Source organism: Chaetodon trifascialis, chromosome 18, assembly GCF_039877785.1.
Source record: "Chaetodon trifascialis isolate fChaTrf1 chromosome 18, fChaTrf1.hap1, whole genome shotgun sequence".
Taxonomy (NCBI): Eukaryota; Metazoa; Chordata; class Actinopteri; order Chaetodontiformes; family Chaetodontidae; genus Chaetodon; species Chaetodon trifascialis.
In genome coordinates, this window is record NC_092073.1 from 8,386,219 (window position 1) to 8,407,224 (window position 21,006).

The 21,006-nt window shown below is 44.0% G+C and overlaps 1 protein-coding gene across 1 annotated transcript; it reads left to right on the plus strand.

Moving 5' to 3' along the window:
• Positions 1-790: 790 nt before the first annotated feature.
• On the plus strand, positions 791-17,620 carry slc22a17 (solute carrier family 22 member 17). Its single transcript, XM_070986198.1, has 10 exons — positions 791-1,319; positions 2,804-3,341; positions 7,675-7,778; positions 9,611-9,765; positions 10,852-11,017; positions 11,600-11,724; positions 13,079-13,184; positions 13,408-13,631; positions 14,350-14,461; positions 15,411-17,620. The coding sequence occupies exons 2-10, from the start codon at positions 2,865-2,867 to the stop codon at positions 15,685-15,687; spliced, it is 1,746 nt and encodes a 581-aa protein (XP_070842299.1). The 5' UTR covers positions 791-1,319; positions 2,804-2,864; the 3' UTR covers positions 15,688-17,620.
• The last annotated feature ends 3,386 nt before the right edge of the window (positions 17,621-21,006 follow it).

The window sequence follows — 21,006 nt, forward strand, 5'->3', positions numbered from 1 at the left end:
AGCTGCAAACTTGGTTCCCGTATTCTGTGCAAATGATACTCGTTTTTTTCATCTTAATTAAGCCTGATACCTGTCATCATTTGCGAATCTGGAAGAGTGCATATCAGAAATCAATTAATTGATGTCATCTAACTGAAATACTAATTCTCAGTCCAAAGCAGATTAGAAATAAATTCTACAATGATTCCACAATTTCACAACCCTGTGTATTAGAAATCTCGTTTTTTTCTTATTCAATCCTAATCCTAATCCTAAATCCTTTGAAGAAAATATAAGCGACATTACGACTACGTATTTCCACTTATGAAACATCACAAAGATTTGTCCCATTCTTTCCATGGCTGATGCTGAAACACTTCCATGCATTTGTCTCATGTAGGTTTGACTACTGTGATAAAAATAATAAAAATAAAAACACATCTTTTCGCAACAGCCTTCAGTCTCACTCAGTCTGCCCTAAATACTAAACTACAGTTATCCAACTTAAACTCAGTAAATGGGCACATGATTATGTAGATGTGCTGTATGTTACACTTTTCTGTATGTGTATATGTTTTTGTATATCATGCTTATTACTGTTTTATTGTACATTTTTCATCGTATATGTTGAATACTTCCAGTCGTTGAAAAGCTCAATAAAGAAGTTAATAAAGGAAGTAGCAGTATTCGCTTTGTATCTTTTTTCTCTTATCTTGTTTATTGTTGAGTGACATATCTTCCCACCATACGCGATCTTTGACAGCAGTGAGACGAGGGGACGTCTCTTTGACGATCTTAGCCGACTTTTCCCGAAGCGTGCCGCCGCCGGTGGAGCAGGTCGCCCCTATAAACAGGCTTCTCTCATTGCAGCTTTCCAGCCGCTCTTTGTCCTCGGCCGGCCGACTGACGACGCGTTTCCCTTTAAGATGATGTCGGACGCGCACACGCCTTATTTTATCATTCTCTGTATTGTCGGCAGGCAGAAACTTGGACCGAGCAATAACGTTAAAAGCCGGCGACGGTAGGCGGGGAGTCCAGCATCCGCGGCGGGCATCACCTCTTCTGGAAGTGGTGGAGTGTTAGCTGTGAACGGGGCTAACGCGTGTCCGGTGTCCTTGCTTGTGTCCCAGGCAGCGCTGGTGTTTATCCGAGGCTCCAACACTTGCCCGGGACAGACATGTCTCTCCACGCAGCAGACAAAGCAGACTGGCACCGAGGCGCAGAGGAGATACGGTGAATGCGGTGAAACTACTATCTCGTCCCCTCTCACCCCGCGATGTTGTGGATGTTTGACGACGGACAGTAGACATACGACTCACATTTAGCAGCGTTTTAAAGGGGTAAGTAACAGCAGCTTGTACATGTGGTTTTGAAGCCGGGCAGACGGCTGAACAGCAGCCGTGTGTTTAACCAGTCTGTCGCGGCAGGTGAGTCTTGTCAGGCCCCCCCCCCCCCCCTCTATTCTGTCATTTTATCTCCCCCTAATGCTCTTTATGTCAGTGTTAGCACATCTTCCACAGTGGCCAGTCAGCCCCCCGTTTGTTACATTCCCTCCACGTCCTTTCCCCCCTCCTCGTGTACCACCTCTTATGTAACCCTGTGGGACTCCTTTTTTCTAAGACTTCCTGGCCCTTCAGAAGGAAAACACAGCAGCACTGGCTGCTAGAGGAGCACCATGTGCACCGACAGAGGAGGCAGCCGAGGGGAGCACAGGCTGTTCACATTCCAGCCCTCAGCTGGGAGCACGGAGAGGGAAGGCAGGGCCCCCATCATTGCGCTGTTTTATGTCAGCTTTTTTAGACTAATCTGTCTACATATGTACCCGTAAAGGCTGCTGACACCTGCATGCTGCATAAAAACCTTCAGTCTTTTGTGTGAGAACTTGAAAAACATGTTAAGTAACGAATATTGGGTCAAAGATCATTGGTTTGAATTATGGCCACGACTAACAGTCATCTTAACCGATGTCAGAAAAAGGTGAAAAGGACCATCAGAGTTTTCTAAAGCGTCAGGTGATGTCATCTGAACAACAGTCAAAGATGTTCAGTTTACACTCATGTAAGGCAAAGAAAAGCAGCCAATCCTCACATTTGAGAGGCTGAAACCAGGGAGGGTTTGGTATTTTTGCTTGCTGAACAGCTGCTGATCATCACAGCCTATCGACTACCTGTTAAAATTCTTTCTCTCGCCTGAATTGAGACACATTTTCCATTGGATCCACACTGAAGTGTAGGTTTTATCTTATAATCCGCATACTAAATTTACTCTCAGAGTTGCTGCACTTCCACGAAACTCTTCTGTTCCAGTTTGGTGTAGATGGACAGAATTAGATTGTGTAAATATTGTGCTCCTGTGGGGTTCAGCGTCCAGGAGGTGCTTCTGCACAGATTTTCACTCTGTGTTTAAAATCCTGTGGTCTCACTGTGTAATGACCCACTGACAAAGGGCAATGTTAGTGGGAACTTTCATATGAGTGCCAATTACACGTGACTTGTGGTCCTGCAGGCAGGAACCACACGGCTGGTACATGTGGTGAACACACATGAGCCGCTGAGCTCCACCTTAATGAAGCTGAAGCTACAGTCAGAAGTGAACACTGGAAAAGTACAGTCACAGCGGATGATAGATGATAATGTTATTACATATATTTGAGCATTTAAGGACCCTGAAACTGATGCAGCTAAATTGAATTCAGCCATTATTTTATTGTTGTCCTCTTCTGAGAGGTCGAAAAAAAGCTCATTCTTGAACCTTTCCCGCTCTGTTTACGTCAGTCCTGCGTTTAAGCTGTAAAGTAATGCTGTGTAATTCTTGTCTCCCACAGAGCTCTCCCACATCTCCAACCATCTACAACCTCCCCACACCTCCACCTTTCACCCCTCCAAATGATGACATCCCCGGACTCTCCCCCACTTGTCTCCCCCTCCCCGTGCCCTGCTCCCCCTCCGTCCCTCCCCTCCTCACCTGTGCCCTCCTCCCCGGCCCCTTCCTCCTCCTCCCTCCCCGCCCCGCCCTCGCTGCCTCCCACTGGGGAGGTGATGGTGCTGGCTCTTGGCAGGAAGAAGCAGAGGGTGCTGATCGCTCTCTCCATCCTGCCCAACCTCTTCCTGGCCTTCCTGCTCTCGTCCGACCCCCTCATCACCCTCTCCCCGCCCCACCACTGCCACCTGCCGGGACCCTTGCCATCGCCCGAGGTGCTGAACGCTTCCCTGCCCTGGGAGAAGGGGGAGAGGCCCTGGGACAGCGGGGGCCTGTCCCAGTGTAAGCAGTACGTCAACGGCAGCCAGACAGTTGCAGAGGAGTGCGAGGCCGGCTGGGACTACAACGTGACGGAGGGGCTGAGGAATAACATCGTTACAGAGGTAAACCTCCGGCCTGGGATCCTCCTCAGCTCTCTAATTATGGTCCCGACCTAGTTCATTGTTTTGGCTTTCTGTGGGAAGGCTTTCTTGTTTATGTATGGATTTAGGGTCTTAAAATGCTGAAAAGTTTCTTTCTTTTTTTATCCTGCGCTCATCCATAGGAGGTTCTCGCTGAGCATGCACCCTTCGTTTCTGCAGTGCCTGCTAAACTTTAATAAAACTGCACATATTTGTAACCATGAGGTGCACAAAAAGTCATCTCCTGGGGGCTTGTGGCACCCTGGATCTCACTGGGCATGTTTTTAAGTTAAGTGTTGTTGTGATTGCGTGGGGACGGGAGTTGTTGTGAAAACTCTTTCTTGTTGGTGTTTTCAAGAAAACTCCAACGTCAGAGATTTGGGAGACCCCTGACACAATTCTCTGACACCAGCCTGCTGTTTGATGAGGATAATGAATGAATGTGCACAGTACCGATGTTCCTGATAACCACAGAAATACTGAGAGTTGTCTGTTTTCTCCTCTAGCTAGCTGGTTGTAGGTTGCACGTGAGTATTTTTTCATCGAAGTGGAAATGCTGTTTCACTTTTCCTCAGATGTGCCAGCAATGTTCAGGGTTGTGATGGATGGAGGGTAAGGTGATGCACACGCACCCATTCAGAAATGGAGCTGCACATCTGGTTTTTTTTTTACACATCAAAGTCTGTTCACAGGTCTGTGGAGTACTACTGCGTATGTGAAAGAGTTGTATAAAGCCTTTTGTGGCTCCAGAGGGAGCTGCACAAAGTCTGACAAACTGCCTCCAGCCTGGTTGTGGCTGTACTTGTAAAAAATGAAAAAAAATCTGGCTTTTGGAAAAGAAGTGAGTTCATCAGACCTCTGTAGCCTGCTCCACAGCTCTGCTTGAGGCTAGAGGCTACATTAGCTGCTACTAGCAGGTTGTCCAATGTGGGTAATGTAGGCGTAAGTCTTTGAGAAGGAAGAACACGTATCTCCGTGTCTGCTGCAACACTTTTAAAAATACAAACATTCAAAAAGCAGCTTGTCAGCCACGACAGGAGGGCGGTGGAGCAAGGTCGGATAATGCCCGGTGACTCATTCTGAAATGTGTGTTTAACCTACGTCACTGTGCCAAACTGAACGGGCCACGGGAGAGATTTTAGAGATATCTCAGACATGTTTCAAAGGTCAAAGTTTCCTTGAATATGTCACTAAGGAAGAACAATCCTCGCTCACAACCAGATTCCCACTGCCCTACAAAGAGAGACAGTGTCCTTAAATGAATGGACGCCAGGGTACAAAATATCTTCGCCTTTGAATGCTTTGGTCACGGGAAGCTCGTTAGCTATATCCTGCTTTACTCCTGGCCACAGCTTAGCTTCTCCAACCTTTCAACTTTTACATACTTCCTGCCTTGATGCCTTTGTAAAAAGGAACATCGTCGGGTTTGAGAAATAAACCTTTGTCATCAATTTGAGGTAGTTTCTTTTCCTCTAATGCTCATGACCACACAGTCATTGTTCTTAGAACGTGGCACGAGATGAGGGACAGCTCATCAGGTTGCTTGTGGTTCTCAGTGAAGTTGCAGATTTAGGTCTGATTCTCACATTTCTGGCTGTACCTGCTTCTGTCTGTACATATTAGAGTGATTAATGCTGACAGATAAATGCCTTGTTTGTGCATTAATGTGTCACTTGACCAGTGTTGAAGATCATTTCCTTTCACAGCTGAATTTCATAGTAAAAGCACTGAACTGCTCTTGTTAATGTCTTTGACGGAGCCTCATCAGCTGCTTGCCGTTCTCCACTCAGGCTCTCTGGTCTGTGTGTCTGTTTGCTTTTTTGCTTTCTCTGCCTACTGATGTGGGAACCACACCCAGCCCTCTGGTCTGTGGTATTAGGGCAGTTCGCCGGTAATCCACCCACACCACTGCAGCGAGCTGAGGATACATAAAGGCTGCCAAGGGAGGCATTTAGCGGGCACATGCTTGCAAATTCATTCTTCCACAGCTAGCAGCTATATATGCCTTCAGTGTCCTCCGTCCTTCATTCACTTTACGCACTGAGAGTGGCATGGACAGATAAAGAGGCTGACATTTGTGGGCTCTTAAGTCAGATTTAGCTCAGAAAGTATTTTTTGCTGTCACGATGATGTCTCTCCAGTGCCGCTTTGCTTTGCTGAGCTGGCAGTCTGATGAGCAGGAAGCAGGACGGCCTGCGATCAGCTTCTCCTCTGCCACTGATCAATAAATACTGTGTCACTTCATTAGAGGAAAGCTCCTCTCAACATATCTCTGCTACAGTCAACGGCATAATGCACAGACTGGTTTGTTTCTTCCTGACGTCATTAGGGTTCGTCAGTAGGACGATAATATATCATCTCTCAAAAATGTTGTCCTGTTTTATACGGGTGGAGCTAGACCAGACGCATCTGAGTGGATGAGGCCCTTGAGGGCTGTATTGCACATCCATAAGCAGGACTGCTTTATGGAGATAGTCTACTTTTACATGTTATTTGAATCAATATAACACAGTGTATTGATTTGTCAGATAATTAATATACTAGTTTAGCCAAAACACCTTGTTTATCAATAGTTTCTCAAATGCTTTTTCCAATACATTTCCTTCATCACTACATGTATTGACATCGCTCTGCAGAGATGTAAGGAAATGATTGGAGTCAGAGATGTAAAAGGGGGAGGGCTGCACGGTGGGGGAGGGCTGCACGGTGGGGGAGGGCTGCACGGTGGGGGAGGGCTGCACGGTGGGGGAGGGCTGCACGGTGGGGGAGCAGGTAGTGCGTGTGGCTCACAGCAAGAAGGTCGCCGGTTCAATTCCCGGGTCGGGCCTTTCTGTGTGAAGTTTGTATGTTCTTCCCGTGCATGCGGGAACACCTGGCTGACACCTGGTGGGCTCTCCCCGGGTACCCTGGCCTCCTCCCACAGACCAAAAACATGCTCATTAGGTGTTGATTGGTGACTCTAAATTGCCCCTAGGTGTGAGTGTGAATGGTTGTGTGTTTGTGCCCTGCGATCGGCTGGTGACCGGTCCAGGGTGTACCCCGCCGACAGCCGAGATAGGCTCCCGCGACCCCGAAAGGGATAAGTGGCATAGAAAATGGATGGAAAAGGGGGAAATGGATGCAGGTTTCAGTCCCTCCCAGAGTCGCACACTGTGCCTGAGCCTCATTCTCAAAACCAGTCAGGGGAGTTCACAGACTGGTTTGTGTTCATTTTCTCTCCTCCTGTTGTCTAAAGCATTCCACCCGCATGAGTGCGATGGGTTGCTATGCTGCCCTTTCCCCGACTAGTGTGCACTGTTACGGCTCTGTGCCTCAGCGACAGGACAGCTGATATTATGTGACAGGCTTTTATGTTTCCGTGCACGGGCTCCAATTATGCAAGGCCTTTTTATCGCCGGCCCTCTGCTCTCTCTCCCTCTCTAGATCATTAAAATCATTTTGCTTTCAGCGGGCCGGCAGACAGCGACATTCGCAGAGCTCAGCTGTTAATGCAAATCAGTGGGTCGGCTTAATGTGATTAAAACTCAGACCTGAGAGCAGATATCTGTCGTTATTTTTCTGTAGTTTTTTTTTTTTTTGTGACAGACATGCTGACTTTTCGTGTGCATGCCCCGTTATGTACAATCACACAGGCATTTGTTTTGAATGCACTCAGTACATGCACATGACCAGACAGTCCTTTTGGTGTATAACTACTATTACTGCTACAGCTGCCAGTACTACTAATAATATCACTAATAATACACCCACTGTCCTCTGGCTATCACAACCACATACACTTTAACATTATGAGGTCACATCTTCCAGGGTTTGTATTATGACTCTGATGGATCCTGAAGGGTTTCTGCTGTCTCATTCCGCCTAAGACACCTCACTATTTATCAATGATCAGAAATCATCCACGTCCACAAAAGCTCTCTTTGTTAGCGAACGCTTGTCTTTGTTCTGTCTTCAAGACCAGACAGGTGGATCTGAAAAAAGTCAGCCAGGTGTAAATTAGGTGTGTTTTCCACTTTCCTCCCTGTACGCTAGTGTCCTTAATGAGTTTGCTGTTAATCAACCAGTTTGCCATTGTTTGTCTTGTCTTGTTTGTCTTTGTCTTGCCTTATGTGTGCATATACAGAACAGGTGTCACACATCATTCAGTATAGTTGCTTAGAATATGAATAAAACGTTACGAACAGCTCCTGATGTGCGTCTGCTGCTGTCGACCCGGTGGCTGCCTGTTCGCTGACATGCACGTTGCTCTACTGACCTGAGCAGATAATAACTGACAGACCTCTCCCCCTCCCTCTTGTGTGTGTGTGCTGTCCAGTGGGATCTGGTGTGTGGTCAGTACTGGCTGGTCCCAGTGGAGGAGGTGTGTTTCATCCTGGGCGTCCTGACTGGCTGTCTGGGCCTGGGCTATGCCGCTGACAGGTAATACATACACTAACCCTAACTAAGCCTTAACCCTTTATTTTAATGATTTATGCAATGGGGACTTGCTTTTTGTCCCCAGAATGTGACTGTGTTAACAGATTTATGAGTATTACATGAACACACACACACACACGTTTTAGTACAACTCAGTCCATCTGTCCTCAGACGTCTGTGCTGTTAAAGCACGTTGTTCCTTGTTTTGTCCTCACTTTGCAGTTTCACTACTGCACAACCCTTCATACAACACACAGACCTGAACACACACACACACACACACATACACACACACACACACACACACACACACACACACACACACACACACACACACACACACACACACACACACACACACACACAACACAAGTAGTCTGAATGTTGATGTGGACATGAAAGGAGCTTTAGATTTCCTCCTCTATCTGGTGGCCTCCAGCTGAAAGTGAGAGAGATTTAATATCAAGCAGCCCAAACGCCGTTTTATTGTGCTTTTATCACAGTATGAGATGTGTTTGTGCAGGAAATACAGTTGCACTTGCTGTAATACTTTGCAACAGATAAACCAAAGAATATAGCACAGAGAAAGTATCACACATAAACAACGCGTGGCATACATGTTAATGTTAGAGGCTTTATTTAGCTGGATCTGAGGACCTCATGCTCAGCACTGTGCATTAGGCACCTCAGATAATTACATGGACCCAGCCTGTGTCTGAAAATCACACGGGGGAAGCCGTAGTTTTGGGGGGATTGCGAGGGAGATGACTCAAATTTAATCAGCCAACAGCCTTCATTAATTTGTTGACCAATGGAGCACAGCATCTGTTTGTTAAGACTACTGAATCGATGCCGCCTCCTGGGAACGTGCAGAGAGGAAGAGGGAACGGTGCTAGTCTGCAAGTTGGAAACAAAACTGCTGCACATGCATGCAGCTGAAAATTGGCCAATCATCACGTTTAGTGATCAGTTAGTGCTTCACAGTTGATCTGCCTCCAAGATGCGTTTTCAGGGCTGGAGACTGCGAGCATTCAGTGGCACTTTGTGACCATTTTTGGAAACAACGCGACAAGATTTTTTAACTCAGAGGACCAGTTTGACTCACAAAGCTTAGAAAGTTTGTGCATCACATCTATACTTCTGTTCATACCCGCATGCTCCCCCTCTCTCATCCACATGAGCACATTCCATCTCTCTCTCTGGAGTACACTACATTTAATCATCATTAATAAATACTCTGCCAAAGCCTCCATATTTGAGAGCAAGCTTTCATTGCCAGCTCTATTTTATTAGCAAGAGCTATAACCAAATCATTTTCACTGCACTGCACTACTCCATTGCACTGCTCCATTATTTATGTTATCACATGCTAATATCCATTGTGCAAATGATCCCGTGCTATATATGTGTGTGCAGAAACACTGTATTTTTATTATTTTACCGTGAAACTGAGCTATTCTTCACAAGTTGATATTTTTTTAACTTATTTGTATATCATGTACACAGCCTCTGTAGTTTTAATTTGGATCTTTTTTATTGTATATTTGTTCCATTGTTCTGTTTTCCACCTCTCCTTTTTAGTGTGCTATCGTAAAAAGAGAATTTCCCCAGTGTGGGATCAATAAAGTCTTGTCTTATCTTATGTCATCTCTTAAATCACACATCCACATTCACATACAAATTGCCCACAAGTGTCACAGTACACGGCAGTAATAACAGTGTTACTGCTGCACAGCGTGAACTCTCTTCAGGAGTTTGGATTCAGTGGGACTCTGAGTAAGTTGACGGAGTTGAAAGTGAAAGTGTGAGCGCTTTTCTTGTCTGTATCTCTGCAGGCTGGGCAGATCCAAGACTCTGCTGACCTCCCTGACCCTGTCGGTGGTGTTTGGGGTGCTGGTGTGTGTCTCTCCGTACCCCTCCATCTTCATCGTCATGCGCTTCTGTCTGGCAGCAGCCAGTGCGGGAGTCTACCTCACTCTGTACATCACTCGTGAGTAGTCTGACATTTGAAGGACTGATGTTTGAAGCTTGTTTAGCTGGAAGAAAATTCATGTCAATCCATCAAAGAGTTGGGTAACACTTAACTTGAAGGTACCGTCATAAGAGTGACGTGACACAGTCATAAACATGTCATAAACATTATGTCAGTGTCATTAAACGTTTATGACTGTTGTCATTAAGTGTCATTCGATTTGGTAATGACAAGTTGACATTATTTTGGTTGTCTTCATTATGACAACTTGACATTAATCAAGGTGACATAACCAGAATTTGTCTTTGTCATGACAACTTGACATTAAATTTGTTTGTGATGTCATTATTATGACAACGTGACATTATTCAAAGTGACATTACTAGAAAATAGAAAAATGCTGTGCAAGGTTAAAGACCAATTCTAGCACTTGGTCATTGATGTTTGACAGAATAACAAAAACTGACTGTCATGACAGTCAGTTTATCCATCATGCTATGATAATGACAGATCACAAAATGCTACCACTTTACTTTAAGTCAAAGAATTTCTTCATTACATTGTCATAATGATGTCATGACAGTCAGTTTATCCTTCATGATATTTCGTTAATGTCAGGTTGTCGTGACAGAGACATTTTCTAGTAATGTCACTTTGAATAATGCCATGTTGTCAAAATAATGACATCACAAACAAATTTAATGTCAACTTGTCATGACAAAGACAAATTCTGGTTATGTCACCTTGATTAATGTCAAGTTGTCATAATGAAGACAACCAAAATAATGTCAACTTGTCATTACCAAATCGAATGACACTTAATGACAACAGTCATAAACGTTTAATGACATTCACATAATGTTTATGACATGTTTATGACTGTGTCATGTCACTCTTATGACAATGTCATGTCACTCTTATGATGGTACCTTCAAGTAAAGTGTTACCAAGAGTTGTTGTGCTAAAAACTACAAGTAAAGGAGCATAGAGTTGAGATGAGGGGCAGCTGAGGAAATTCAGTTGCTTTGCCCCTGTCGCTTGCTTCTTTATGCAGTGATTCATGGTGGTCAGCGTGGATTTGCTGATGCTGTGTTTGTCTGCCAGGTCTGGAGCTGTGTGAGCCATCTCTGAGGCTGCTGGGGACCATGCTGGCTGGCCTGATGACTGTAGCCGGGGAGCTGCTGCTGCTGGCCGTCGCCCTGGGCTGCCAGTCCTGGAGGGGCCTGCTGGGAGCCGGCGCCGCCCCGCTAACACTCTTCCTCAGTTACGGGTACGAGTATTTGTTTGCATGCCCACGTGTGAGCATTTTCTTTTCATATTTAGATAACTGAACATTAGATATATTAGATTTCTTTCCTGTGTCAGTATGCACGTGTGTTTATTTTTCTGAGAGACATGAGAATGAAGAAACCTGATAGTCTTTTGATAAAGTGCCTTGATGCCAGCTGATTTGCTGAAAGCTTTGTTGAATTGTATTGATCTCAATCCCCTTGTCGCACTGAGCCTTTTAGCTCATGTCAGAATGCATTAGGGCTACTTTGTTTAAGGTTGCCCGTTCCTTTCAGACCTGTTACAAGATAAGCTTTCATTGCAGTTTCCAAACCAAATTAATAGAGATTAGCAGATGATTACTGGCAGTGAATTGCAGGTTTTTAATAAGAGTGGAGAAAAAGATGGATTAAGAAATAAAAAATTCTGCTACTCTGTGACCTACATTGGATATTTTCCATGCAGAAGGAGCAAATCTGGTTTACAGCAACAAAATCTGAATGCATCTGAGGTGTTTTGGGCGTTAATAAAGGTCAGCAAAGATCAAAGAGTGGATTTAGAATTTGTCTTTGCTCTCCTGCAGCATTCCTGGGGTATTTCCAGAGTCTCCTCGCTGGCTCCTTCTGTCAGAGAGATGTGCTGACATGAACTCCTTCAGCGAGAGACGAAACTCCAACAGAGATGTGAGGGACGATGAGAGCTTCACAGGTGTGTGTGTACACACAGGTTTCCCTTCTTATTCGCGCCTTTCCATCACTGCTGCGTTGAATGGACTTTCAGTTAATGAAGCCCGTTTTACTAATGGCTTATTTATTTCAGTGCATTTCAAAACATGAGTACCTATCACACACCGCTACCAAGAGCAGGTAATGATGCTCAGTTATCGTTCATGATTTATTAAACACACATGCTTCCTGCATGAAAATGGAATAATAATGGAGGATAATGACCTCCAGCTTCAAATGTGAACTGGATGTTTGCTGGACTCAGGAAGGAGGGATATTGCTGTATGTATGAAAATAACAGTAATAATTGGAAAATCAACCATTTCTTCCCTCTTCTTCTGATATTATTAAAACCCGTCATGTAAAAAAGTATTAAAGTCGGAAACCAAATAAATATTTCATGTCTCAAGGGTTATGGATGAACAAGTAGATCTTCACAGACTTGTTTGGGATTTTAGGGGTTAACACCAATCATAGATACAAAGCATATTGATATGCATTATATTTAATCATGTCTCACAGGACTAATGTGATATTTTCTGTGGTGGATGTCTGAAATATCAGTTCATCAGACGAATTTACATTTTCTCTACTTAAAATTCAACCCTCATTTAGAATTTGATGCCAGCAACACGTTTCAAAAAAGTTCATGTTTAGCACTGTTGCATCACCTCTTCTTTTACCATCGCTCGTCTGGGCACTGAGGAGACCGACTGCTGCAATTTTCAAAGGGGAACATTTTCTCATTCTTGCTGGATGAACGATTTCAGCTGCTCGACAGTTCGGGGTCTCCCGTGTCATATTTTATGTTTCACCAAACATTTTAACGTGATTTCCAAAGAACTGTGAGAAGACGTTCCACCAGGTGTTTCTTTCTGAAACATGTTGCTGGCATCAAATTCTAAATGAGGATGGAATTGTCAAAAAACAGTGAAATTTATGCTTGTGCTATTATCAGTTAAAGATGGGGTTTCAGTGTTTTGCAAATCATCACATTCTGTCTCTCCATTATTTACGTTTTACACACCTTCCCAACTTTTTTGGAAACAGGCTTTTATGTCTAAATGTTACAATGTGTTCTAAATCAATTATTGATTATTTGTTACTAAATTATTTAAATCTGACACAGCTCAAGTACTGTAAATGGTTAATAAACTACCTGTATTTGACCGGTAAGACCTGTAACACATTGATTTAGCTTGTGTCCTCCAGTCTCTCTTCAGATGAAATAAATTGACAATGAGCTATTGATTGAAAGAGAAAGTGCGTCAGGCCCCCCATCGTTGAACTTGACTTGAAAAGACGATGCCTGTTTGGTCTTTGTCTGCTTGCTGCAGAGCTGGATTCAGAGCCGGCCCCCTCCTCACACCCCCACCTGTCCTTCCCCGAGCTCTTCCACAGCAGGAACATCTGGAAGAACATGTGCGTGCTCGGCTTCACCTCGTAAGTCATCCCACGCTCTTGACTTTAATTCAGCAATGCTGCACCTTCGAGACGGTCCTTTCCGTCGGCGTAGCACTTTTTTCACGGAGCCGGTTGCAGCTGCGGTCTCAGATTTCATCATGCTTCTTATAATGTTCTTCCTCTCTGGACCGCTGTTCTATTTAAAACCTGTTTGGAAACATATGACTGCTTACTCTTTGTTTTTCTGCCCTTCCTCTCTCAGATTCATCTCTCATGGCATTAGTCACTGTTACAGCTCTTTCCGAGGTGACGTCAGAGGCACGGCCCCCAGCTTCTATTGGACATATCTGCTGTCTGTGTGTGCGGGGGGCGGCGCCTGGCTGTTGCTCTGGGTGACAGTAGACAGGTGCGGTCGCCGTGGCATCCTGCTCCTCTCCATGACAATGACGGGGCTGGCCTCTTTGATCCTCCTGGGACTCATGGAGTGTAAGCAGGCTTTAGTTGACAGCAGGATATTTGCTTTCTCAAATAAATCTAGAGTCCGATAAAGAAAGCTATTAATAGTCTTTGCCAACCCCCCTGTTGTTGGCAAATCATTATGTGAGGCTTGTATTAGGATTAAAGGCCTTGCTTTCTCAAATCCAAACTGGAATGAAGGTAAAAGTTTGATTATTTGATGTTAAGCTGAGATTTGTGGTCACATTAGATCATCTGTACACCACTGACTTCATGTGGAGCCTCATGCATTATGAAAGGAAAACCAGTCAGCTTTGTGCATGGAAAAGTATGTCTAAGGCGTCTTTGTCTCTCCACAACATGGTGTGGAAACACACTGACCATTGCCTCAGTCTCAGTCCCCCTCTTGTGGCTGAAAATGAGAATGACAGTCAGTTTATGTAGGACACTGCAGTGGCAGCAAAGTCAAAGCTGTGTCAGGTGCTGTGCTTTAATCAGGCATCAAAAGCTGAGGGGGCAGGAGCACTGACCTCCTCTGAGAGGCTACTCACTGCTCGCTCTGTCTGCTGTCAGTGATAGAAGTTTCAGGGAAAGGATGAGGTAGACTGATTCAGTGTTCTGAATCAGAAATCAGTTCAGATCAACAGGGCATCATCATGTCACGTCAGAGAGCGAGAAACAGAAAAGCTGCACCTCATCAAGGTAATCCATAAGTGCTGATATTTGTCCCTCCTCCTCCTCCCCCTAGACCTCAGTGAGACGGCCATCACAGTCTTCTCAGTGCTGGGTCTCTTCTCCTCCCAGGCCACCGCCTCCCTCTGCATCCTCTTCACTGCAGAGATCATGCCCACCATCATCAGGTAACAGCAGCACTCTGCAGTCGAAAAACTGATCTCAAATGTCAAATTAGTCTCTCCTCTTCTTTTAGCTCAGTGAAAATGTACTCAGACGTAGACATGTTAATGTTTTTTTCAGTCAGAAAGAGCCTGTTCAGTCCACGTGTGCGGCTGAAATGAATCAGGACATGAAAAATTCAGTAAATCGTGAGGGAGGAGAGGGCAAATTTCTGTCGATATCTTTTAGTAATGAAGAGAAGTTTTCTGACATCTGAAGAAACTGCATGACCATTGGAGATGAAGGATTAAAATGTCTCACGATGAGGGAATTTCACCTCATTTATAGTGCTGCCTATCAGCTGCTATTTCTCAAATTCATGCTAATTCAAATGAAAGTGACATTTTTGGAAATATGTGTAATCACTTTCCTGCCGAGCGTTTGATAAGAAGATCAATACTGCTCTCAACCAATCTGTGCTAAATATGAAGCTACAGCAAACTACTACAGCTACAGCTGCTACAGCTACTTAGCATAAAGTCAGGAAACAGGAGGAAAGCAGCTAGCCTGGCTCTGGACCAAGGTTAAAAAAATCTGCTGTTTTCACTCTGTTTTTTTTTTTTTTTACAGATCAAACAAACAAGAAATGACATGTTAATTAGTGATTTTACGGACCATCATGAAAGCGATGTCAGATTTTTCATTTAACTCGCGGCTAAAAAGTCAATAAGCGTATTTCTCAAAATGTTGATCTATTCCTTTAAAGAAATACATATAGCAGATGTAGGCAAAGCAGCAGCAGCTTAAACATTTGTACACATTCTACATCAATTAAATAAGATAGCAATAAGAAGTGCACAGATGTTATTTCACTTGTAATCAAAGGTTAGGAGTTTTGCCTTTGAGGCAGGGGGTGCTGAATTTAAAAATCCCAGCATATATGTCTTTAGATCTGAAGTCATGGTGTGTCTACAGGGGCAGCGGTGTGGGCACAGTGCTCGCCCTCGGCTGCGTGGGCCGCCTCAGCTCCCCGCTCATGGACCTGAGGAACCACTACGGTTACTTCCTGCACCACGTGGTCTACTCCTCTCTGGCCCTGCTGGCCGTGCTGTCCATCCTGCTGCTGCCCGAAAGCAAGAGGAAGCCGCTGCCCCAGACGCTGGCCGACGGGGAGCAGTACAGACGCCCCCCGCTGGGCAGGAGGAGGAGGGACAATGTGCCGCTGCTGGCCACGCCCAACCCAGAGACCTAAGAGACTCCTGAGGAGAGTGGACTGTGCTCAAATCATTCACTTTGCAGCCACAACATTTCCATCTGCCATGTCCATGCAGAGCAGGAGAAAGACAGAACGTAGAGACGTAAAGGTGACGGTGATCAGACACTAAGCTTCCTAACATATCATCCTCCATTCATTCCAAATGCAGGCGGTTGGGTTGAGTCATCATTCTGCATTTCCTGCCATTCAGACGTGCGTCGATCTCACGCACACATGTATGGAAGTCTTCATCTTTCATCTGTCCCTGGCCAGACGGTGGGCGGCCCCCCCACCATGTGGCACACCAGCATACACTGCTGCACGCGGTCGTCCAGTGTGTCTGTCGTAGAGATGTTAGCTGCTTACTACTGACACTCCAGACCAGACGTGGCGTCGGAGAGTAGTTTATTCCTAGCATTTCTCTTAACCTGCATAGAACGTTCGTTGTCGTGTTTGCTGTGTACGACAACGCAAGTGCTCGGAGGTGTGCAAAGTCAAAGCAAAGTATACACTTCCCGTGACACTTGTGGTAAAACTCTCCCACTTGGCCCTCCAAACAGGGATGGACCGCAGTTCTCAGACATACATTATGAGGCTGGATGGAGCTGTGGGTGTTACATGCCTTGTAAATACTCTAGACTTAGTTTCTTTAACTTCTAGGGGCATCTGAGTTTTGCTAAAGCAGAGCCTGTGGCTGGAAACTGTACAGTACGCTATGCAGTGGAGAAGCGGTGCAGAGCACTTTGAACCATTCTTTTTAAAGATGATGGTGGTTAATTTGACCAAAGTCTTCAAATTTAAGGGACAGGTTTATGAACATAAATCAGCTATTATCAATATTGGCATCAGAGGCTAAAAACAGCAAAGAGAGGCCTTCAAGCAGAACTGTGTTTATGTTCAATCTGTGTGAATCCAGTTACTGAATCTGGCCTGGAGCCAGCTATATTTATGTCTTATTTATGTCGTTATTGAGCATAATCAGTAAATTATCCAGAGGCCTAGTATTTTTAAATATTAAGCTAAATATTCTGAAATTGGGTTGGCATGGAATAAACTGTCCATTTTCTGATGTCTCTGATCAAGTAACAGGAAGCTGTTAGCTGTCACAACATTCCTGCATGTTTGGAAGCACTGAAGGGCTTGTTTTTTCTCTATTTCCTCAGAAGCTTATAGTTACTCAATACCTCTCTAGATGACCAGTCTCAGCTGTAAGAGAATGGACGGGTACGAACAAACGACAGTAGAAGCTGTATAACCAGGCACATACATGTTTTTGTCAGGACTTTAATGTGGAGGTTTTGAAAGAGGTCATCTGTTGTTTTGCCTGAATGTGTATTGATGCTGGAAAAAGGGCCTGATGACTATGTTCCATAAGGTTTGAATGGGAGCTGAAGAGGGCCCCAGAGCTCCAAATGAACCCCCGACTCCTCCGGCACACACCAAGGAAACGTTTTGCTTCGTAGCTTCCTTGTTTTGAGTGTGCTGGCTGATGCCATGTTGCGTTTGGCACAAGGTAAATCGTGATAGAGAATTACCAAAGCATGTCGGTTTCAGTGCTTGAAAACATTCTGGTGTATGTCAGTTTGCTCGGGTAATTCCTTTTCTCAAGTGTTTGGGGGTGCGTGACATTGAGAGGAAGCGGGAGTTGTTTAATTTGGACTCTGATGTTGAAGAGTCTTTAAAAGAATTCTGAAGGGCACAAACCTTCGCTGATGGCTACTTCCTCCGTCAGCCTTTGGTAGATTATTCCTCTGTATGTTGCACTTATACACTGATGATTATTATCACAATGATTAACTTGACTCGAGTAGAATTATGTCTGACAACACTGATGATCTGTTCAATGATGAGTGTGATGCAGTTAACTCTATAGCCTGATTTAATGTAAAATAAAGCTGGTTAAATAAACAAGATGTGGGCATTTCTTAAAGGAGTTGTTCCAGTGTGAATCTTGAACTGTTGCAGCTGTATGAAAATCAAAGCAAGAATAAGCCTCAGTGTAACTGACACAGTGGAGTAATACACCTGAAAAATCATGGTTTACGCTTCACCAAATGATGATGATGAGTATTTTTTGATTAATTATTTTAGGATTTGGATTGCACAAGAATTACATTTTTAATCCAGAGTAAATCTCTACCTCTGAAACCACAGATAACTTTATCTACATGCAGTGGTGAAAAGCTGACTAAGAACATTTCCTCAGCTACTGTACATAAAGGTCCAGTGTGCAAGAGGTTGCAGCTTTCAACCAACTGAATAACCCTCGGATGGTGGCACGGTGGAAACACTGTCCCCTCATAGCTAGAAGGTCCCGGGTTCGATCCCTGCTGTGGGCTCCAGGGACACGTCCTCCACCATGCCTTCGGTGCCTGCTGCTCGAGGAAAAGGGGCCTTTCTGTACCCCGTGTTCACCTGGGGTATCCTCCTTAAAAAAAGAAAAGAAAAAAGAAACACTAAAAACATGCAAGATCACCACCTGACCAATGGTGTCAAAGGAAACTGGGTCCCCTGCAGCCCACTGCTCGTGGTCCGTCGCAGAGGAAGGACGACCAGGATGGGTTAAACACGGAGGACAAATTTCACCAATTGCACAGCGTGTTCGCGTGTATGTTGTGTGACAAATAAAGGGGATTGTCCCTCTGATTCTTCTTCTTCTCACCCCTCCTTCAACAAGAATGAAGGAGAGCCTATGGTGGCTGCAAAACTTCTGAAAAATCTGATAGGAGCGTTTGGTTTGTCTGTTGTGGGTTACCGTGGAAACATGAGCAGAACAGAAGACCTGCTCCCTCTGTAGATATAAAGAGCTCATTCTAACGTAACGATTCATATTTTCAGGTAATGATAGACTAATGCAAACATAACAATGATCATATTCCATTTCTGCCAATAGAGGCCCCTAAATCCTACACACTGCTCCATTAAGTATAATTTTGAGGTACATAAAATAAGACATTATTGATCCCACAGTGGGGAAATTCATTAAGTCGTTACAGGCAGCAAGTATTAAAAAAAGCAAAAAACTGTGGCACAGAAGGGTCAGGAAAAAAGTATACAGAATAGAAAAACAACTATGTACATTATGTACAGATTATAAAAATAGGAAATGCCATAAAAATCCTCCTGCCATAGAAAGTAGTATTGCCAGGATTCTTATGAGAAAAACTACTAATGTCATATGTTGTATTGCACTTGAGAAAATATTGTTGCATAGAAAGGACATTGAAGTCTATGTAAATGCACAATATATACAGTTTATAAAAATACTGTTACCAATATGGATAATAAAAAGTGTTATTAAACAGTTGAGGAGAAAAATACACATCTTAAAAACTGCACAGGATGAAATGGATAATGTGATCATATATTAGCATTGATAACAGTCATGCAAAATAAAGTGGGTTTAAGATGTAGAATTAAGAAAGACAGCTTCAACACAGAGCTACATTACATGATGCTGGAGTTAAACAGTCTGACAGCTGTTGGGATGAAGGACCTGTGGCAGTTTCTTTCTTGCACACTGGATGCAGCAGTCTGTTTCTGAAGGAGCTGCTTCAGCCCCCCGCTGCCTCATACAGGGGGTGGGATGGGTTGTCCATCGTCCTCTCACCCACCCCTTCGATGGTGTGCAGAGGGCAGTCCAGGACAGAGCCAGCTCTCCTGACCCCAGCAGACCACTGTGTAAAAAAAAAAAAAAACAATGCAGACGCCACCACAGAGTCATAAAATGTTTTTACAGTGTGCTACATACTGCAAAGGAGCAGTTGCAGATGACTTTGGCCCTTCCTGTGCAGGTCACCTGTGTTTGTCCAGTCCAGTTTGTTGTTGAGGTGAACACCCAAGTATTTGTACTTTATTTGAGTATTTCCAATTTGTGCTTCTTTGTACTTCTACTCTTTTCAGAAGGAAATATTGTACTTTTTACTCCACTGCATCATCTGATACAGATTACAGATTATATATATATATATGGGACTTTGCCACTGCATACCCCTCGGTGTGTAGCTGCCTGATCACCACCCAAAACCTGATCTGTTCCACATGTCTTCACCACCGGCTTCTCTTACAAACAGAAAATTATACTTCATTTGACTCTCTCAGTTGTATTCCCTCCTTATTGTAGTTACTATTTTCAAAGGTTATTTGTACAACTACCACAGAAACAGTATAAATATTTAATACATAGCCTATATGCAATTTTCGTTTTACACATGCAGAGTACAGGCAGAGCATGTGTTTAACCCACAGATCCAAAAGTACCTCTCTGTGCAGCTAAATCAAACAAGCAGCACTTGGTGTTAATGTCAACAAGATATCTTTGTCCTCAAGGACAAAAGGAAAGGAGACAATGGCTAGCAAGAAAGATGGGTCGAGTTACACCTCATTGTCACGCTGAAGGATGGCGACAGCTACATTCCTCTCAACACTTCTGGACAGGATCAACCCCTTTGCACTGCACATCAAGGTCAAGTTCATCTGTCATTCCAGCTGCTAAAAATATGACTGATATCAAATCAAGTTTCATTACAAGGATGTAAGGACAGACAAAAGACAAACATATAAAGTGTATTTCATGTTTAAGTGAGAAATCTTGTGTAAATCTAGTGCTGTGAGACCGAAAAAAGACACATTATAAGCACAATGTATTTACACTGAAATAATAAATTCATCTAAGGGGCCCCTCTGCAAGATTGGGCCTTGATTAGGCAATTCATGAAATTACCAGAGACTAATTGTTGCATGGTGAGCATGGAGTGAAACCTTTAGGTCGCCTGGTTCAGCATGGCTAACCACAACTAGGCTAGCAAGCAAAATCTTTAGCTGCTAAGCTAACTAAGCAGCTGCAGGTTGTAGCTTTATTTGATGGACAGCTATAAGACCAAAATCATTCCTCTCACAACAACAGCACAAAAACACCATAATCCGATCAGATTTTAACTTTTGACATTTAGAATGTAAATCACCTTAAGTGAAGACGTTCTTTCAAATGTTTGATCATGGAGAGGTCAGGATATCATGCTAATGTTTATCATTCATGTGCATAAAAAAAGCTCTCCCACAGACAGTTGTCCTGTCTTGTTATGTGTAAGACTTAGTGTAGAGACCAGCAGACAGCTGAGACCTGGACCTGAGACATCATCGGAACTTGACCTGCTATAACGGCTAAACCAGAGGCGTAAATTTGTGACATCTCAAGAGGTTCTCAAGTGGCGCGTTAAGGTCCCGCAAAGGAATGAAAACTCCTGTTAATCACAACCCTGTTAGCACCTTGGGACTTGTCACTTTCCTTGGACAGTAAAACCCGACAATTATCTT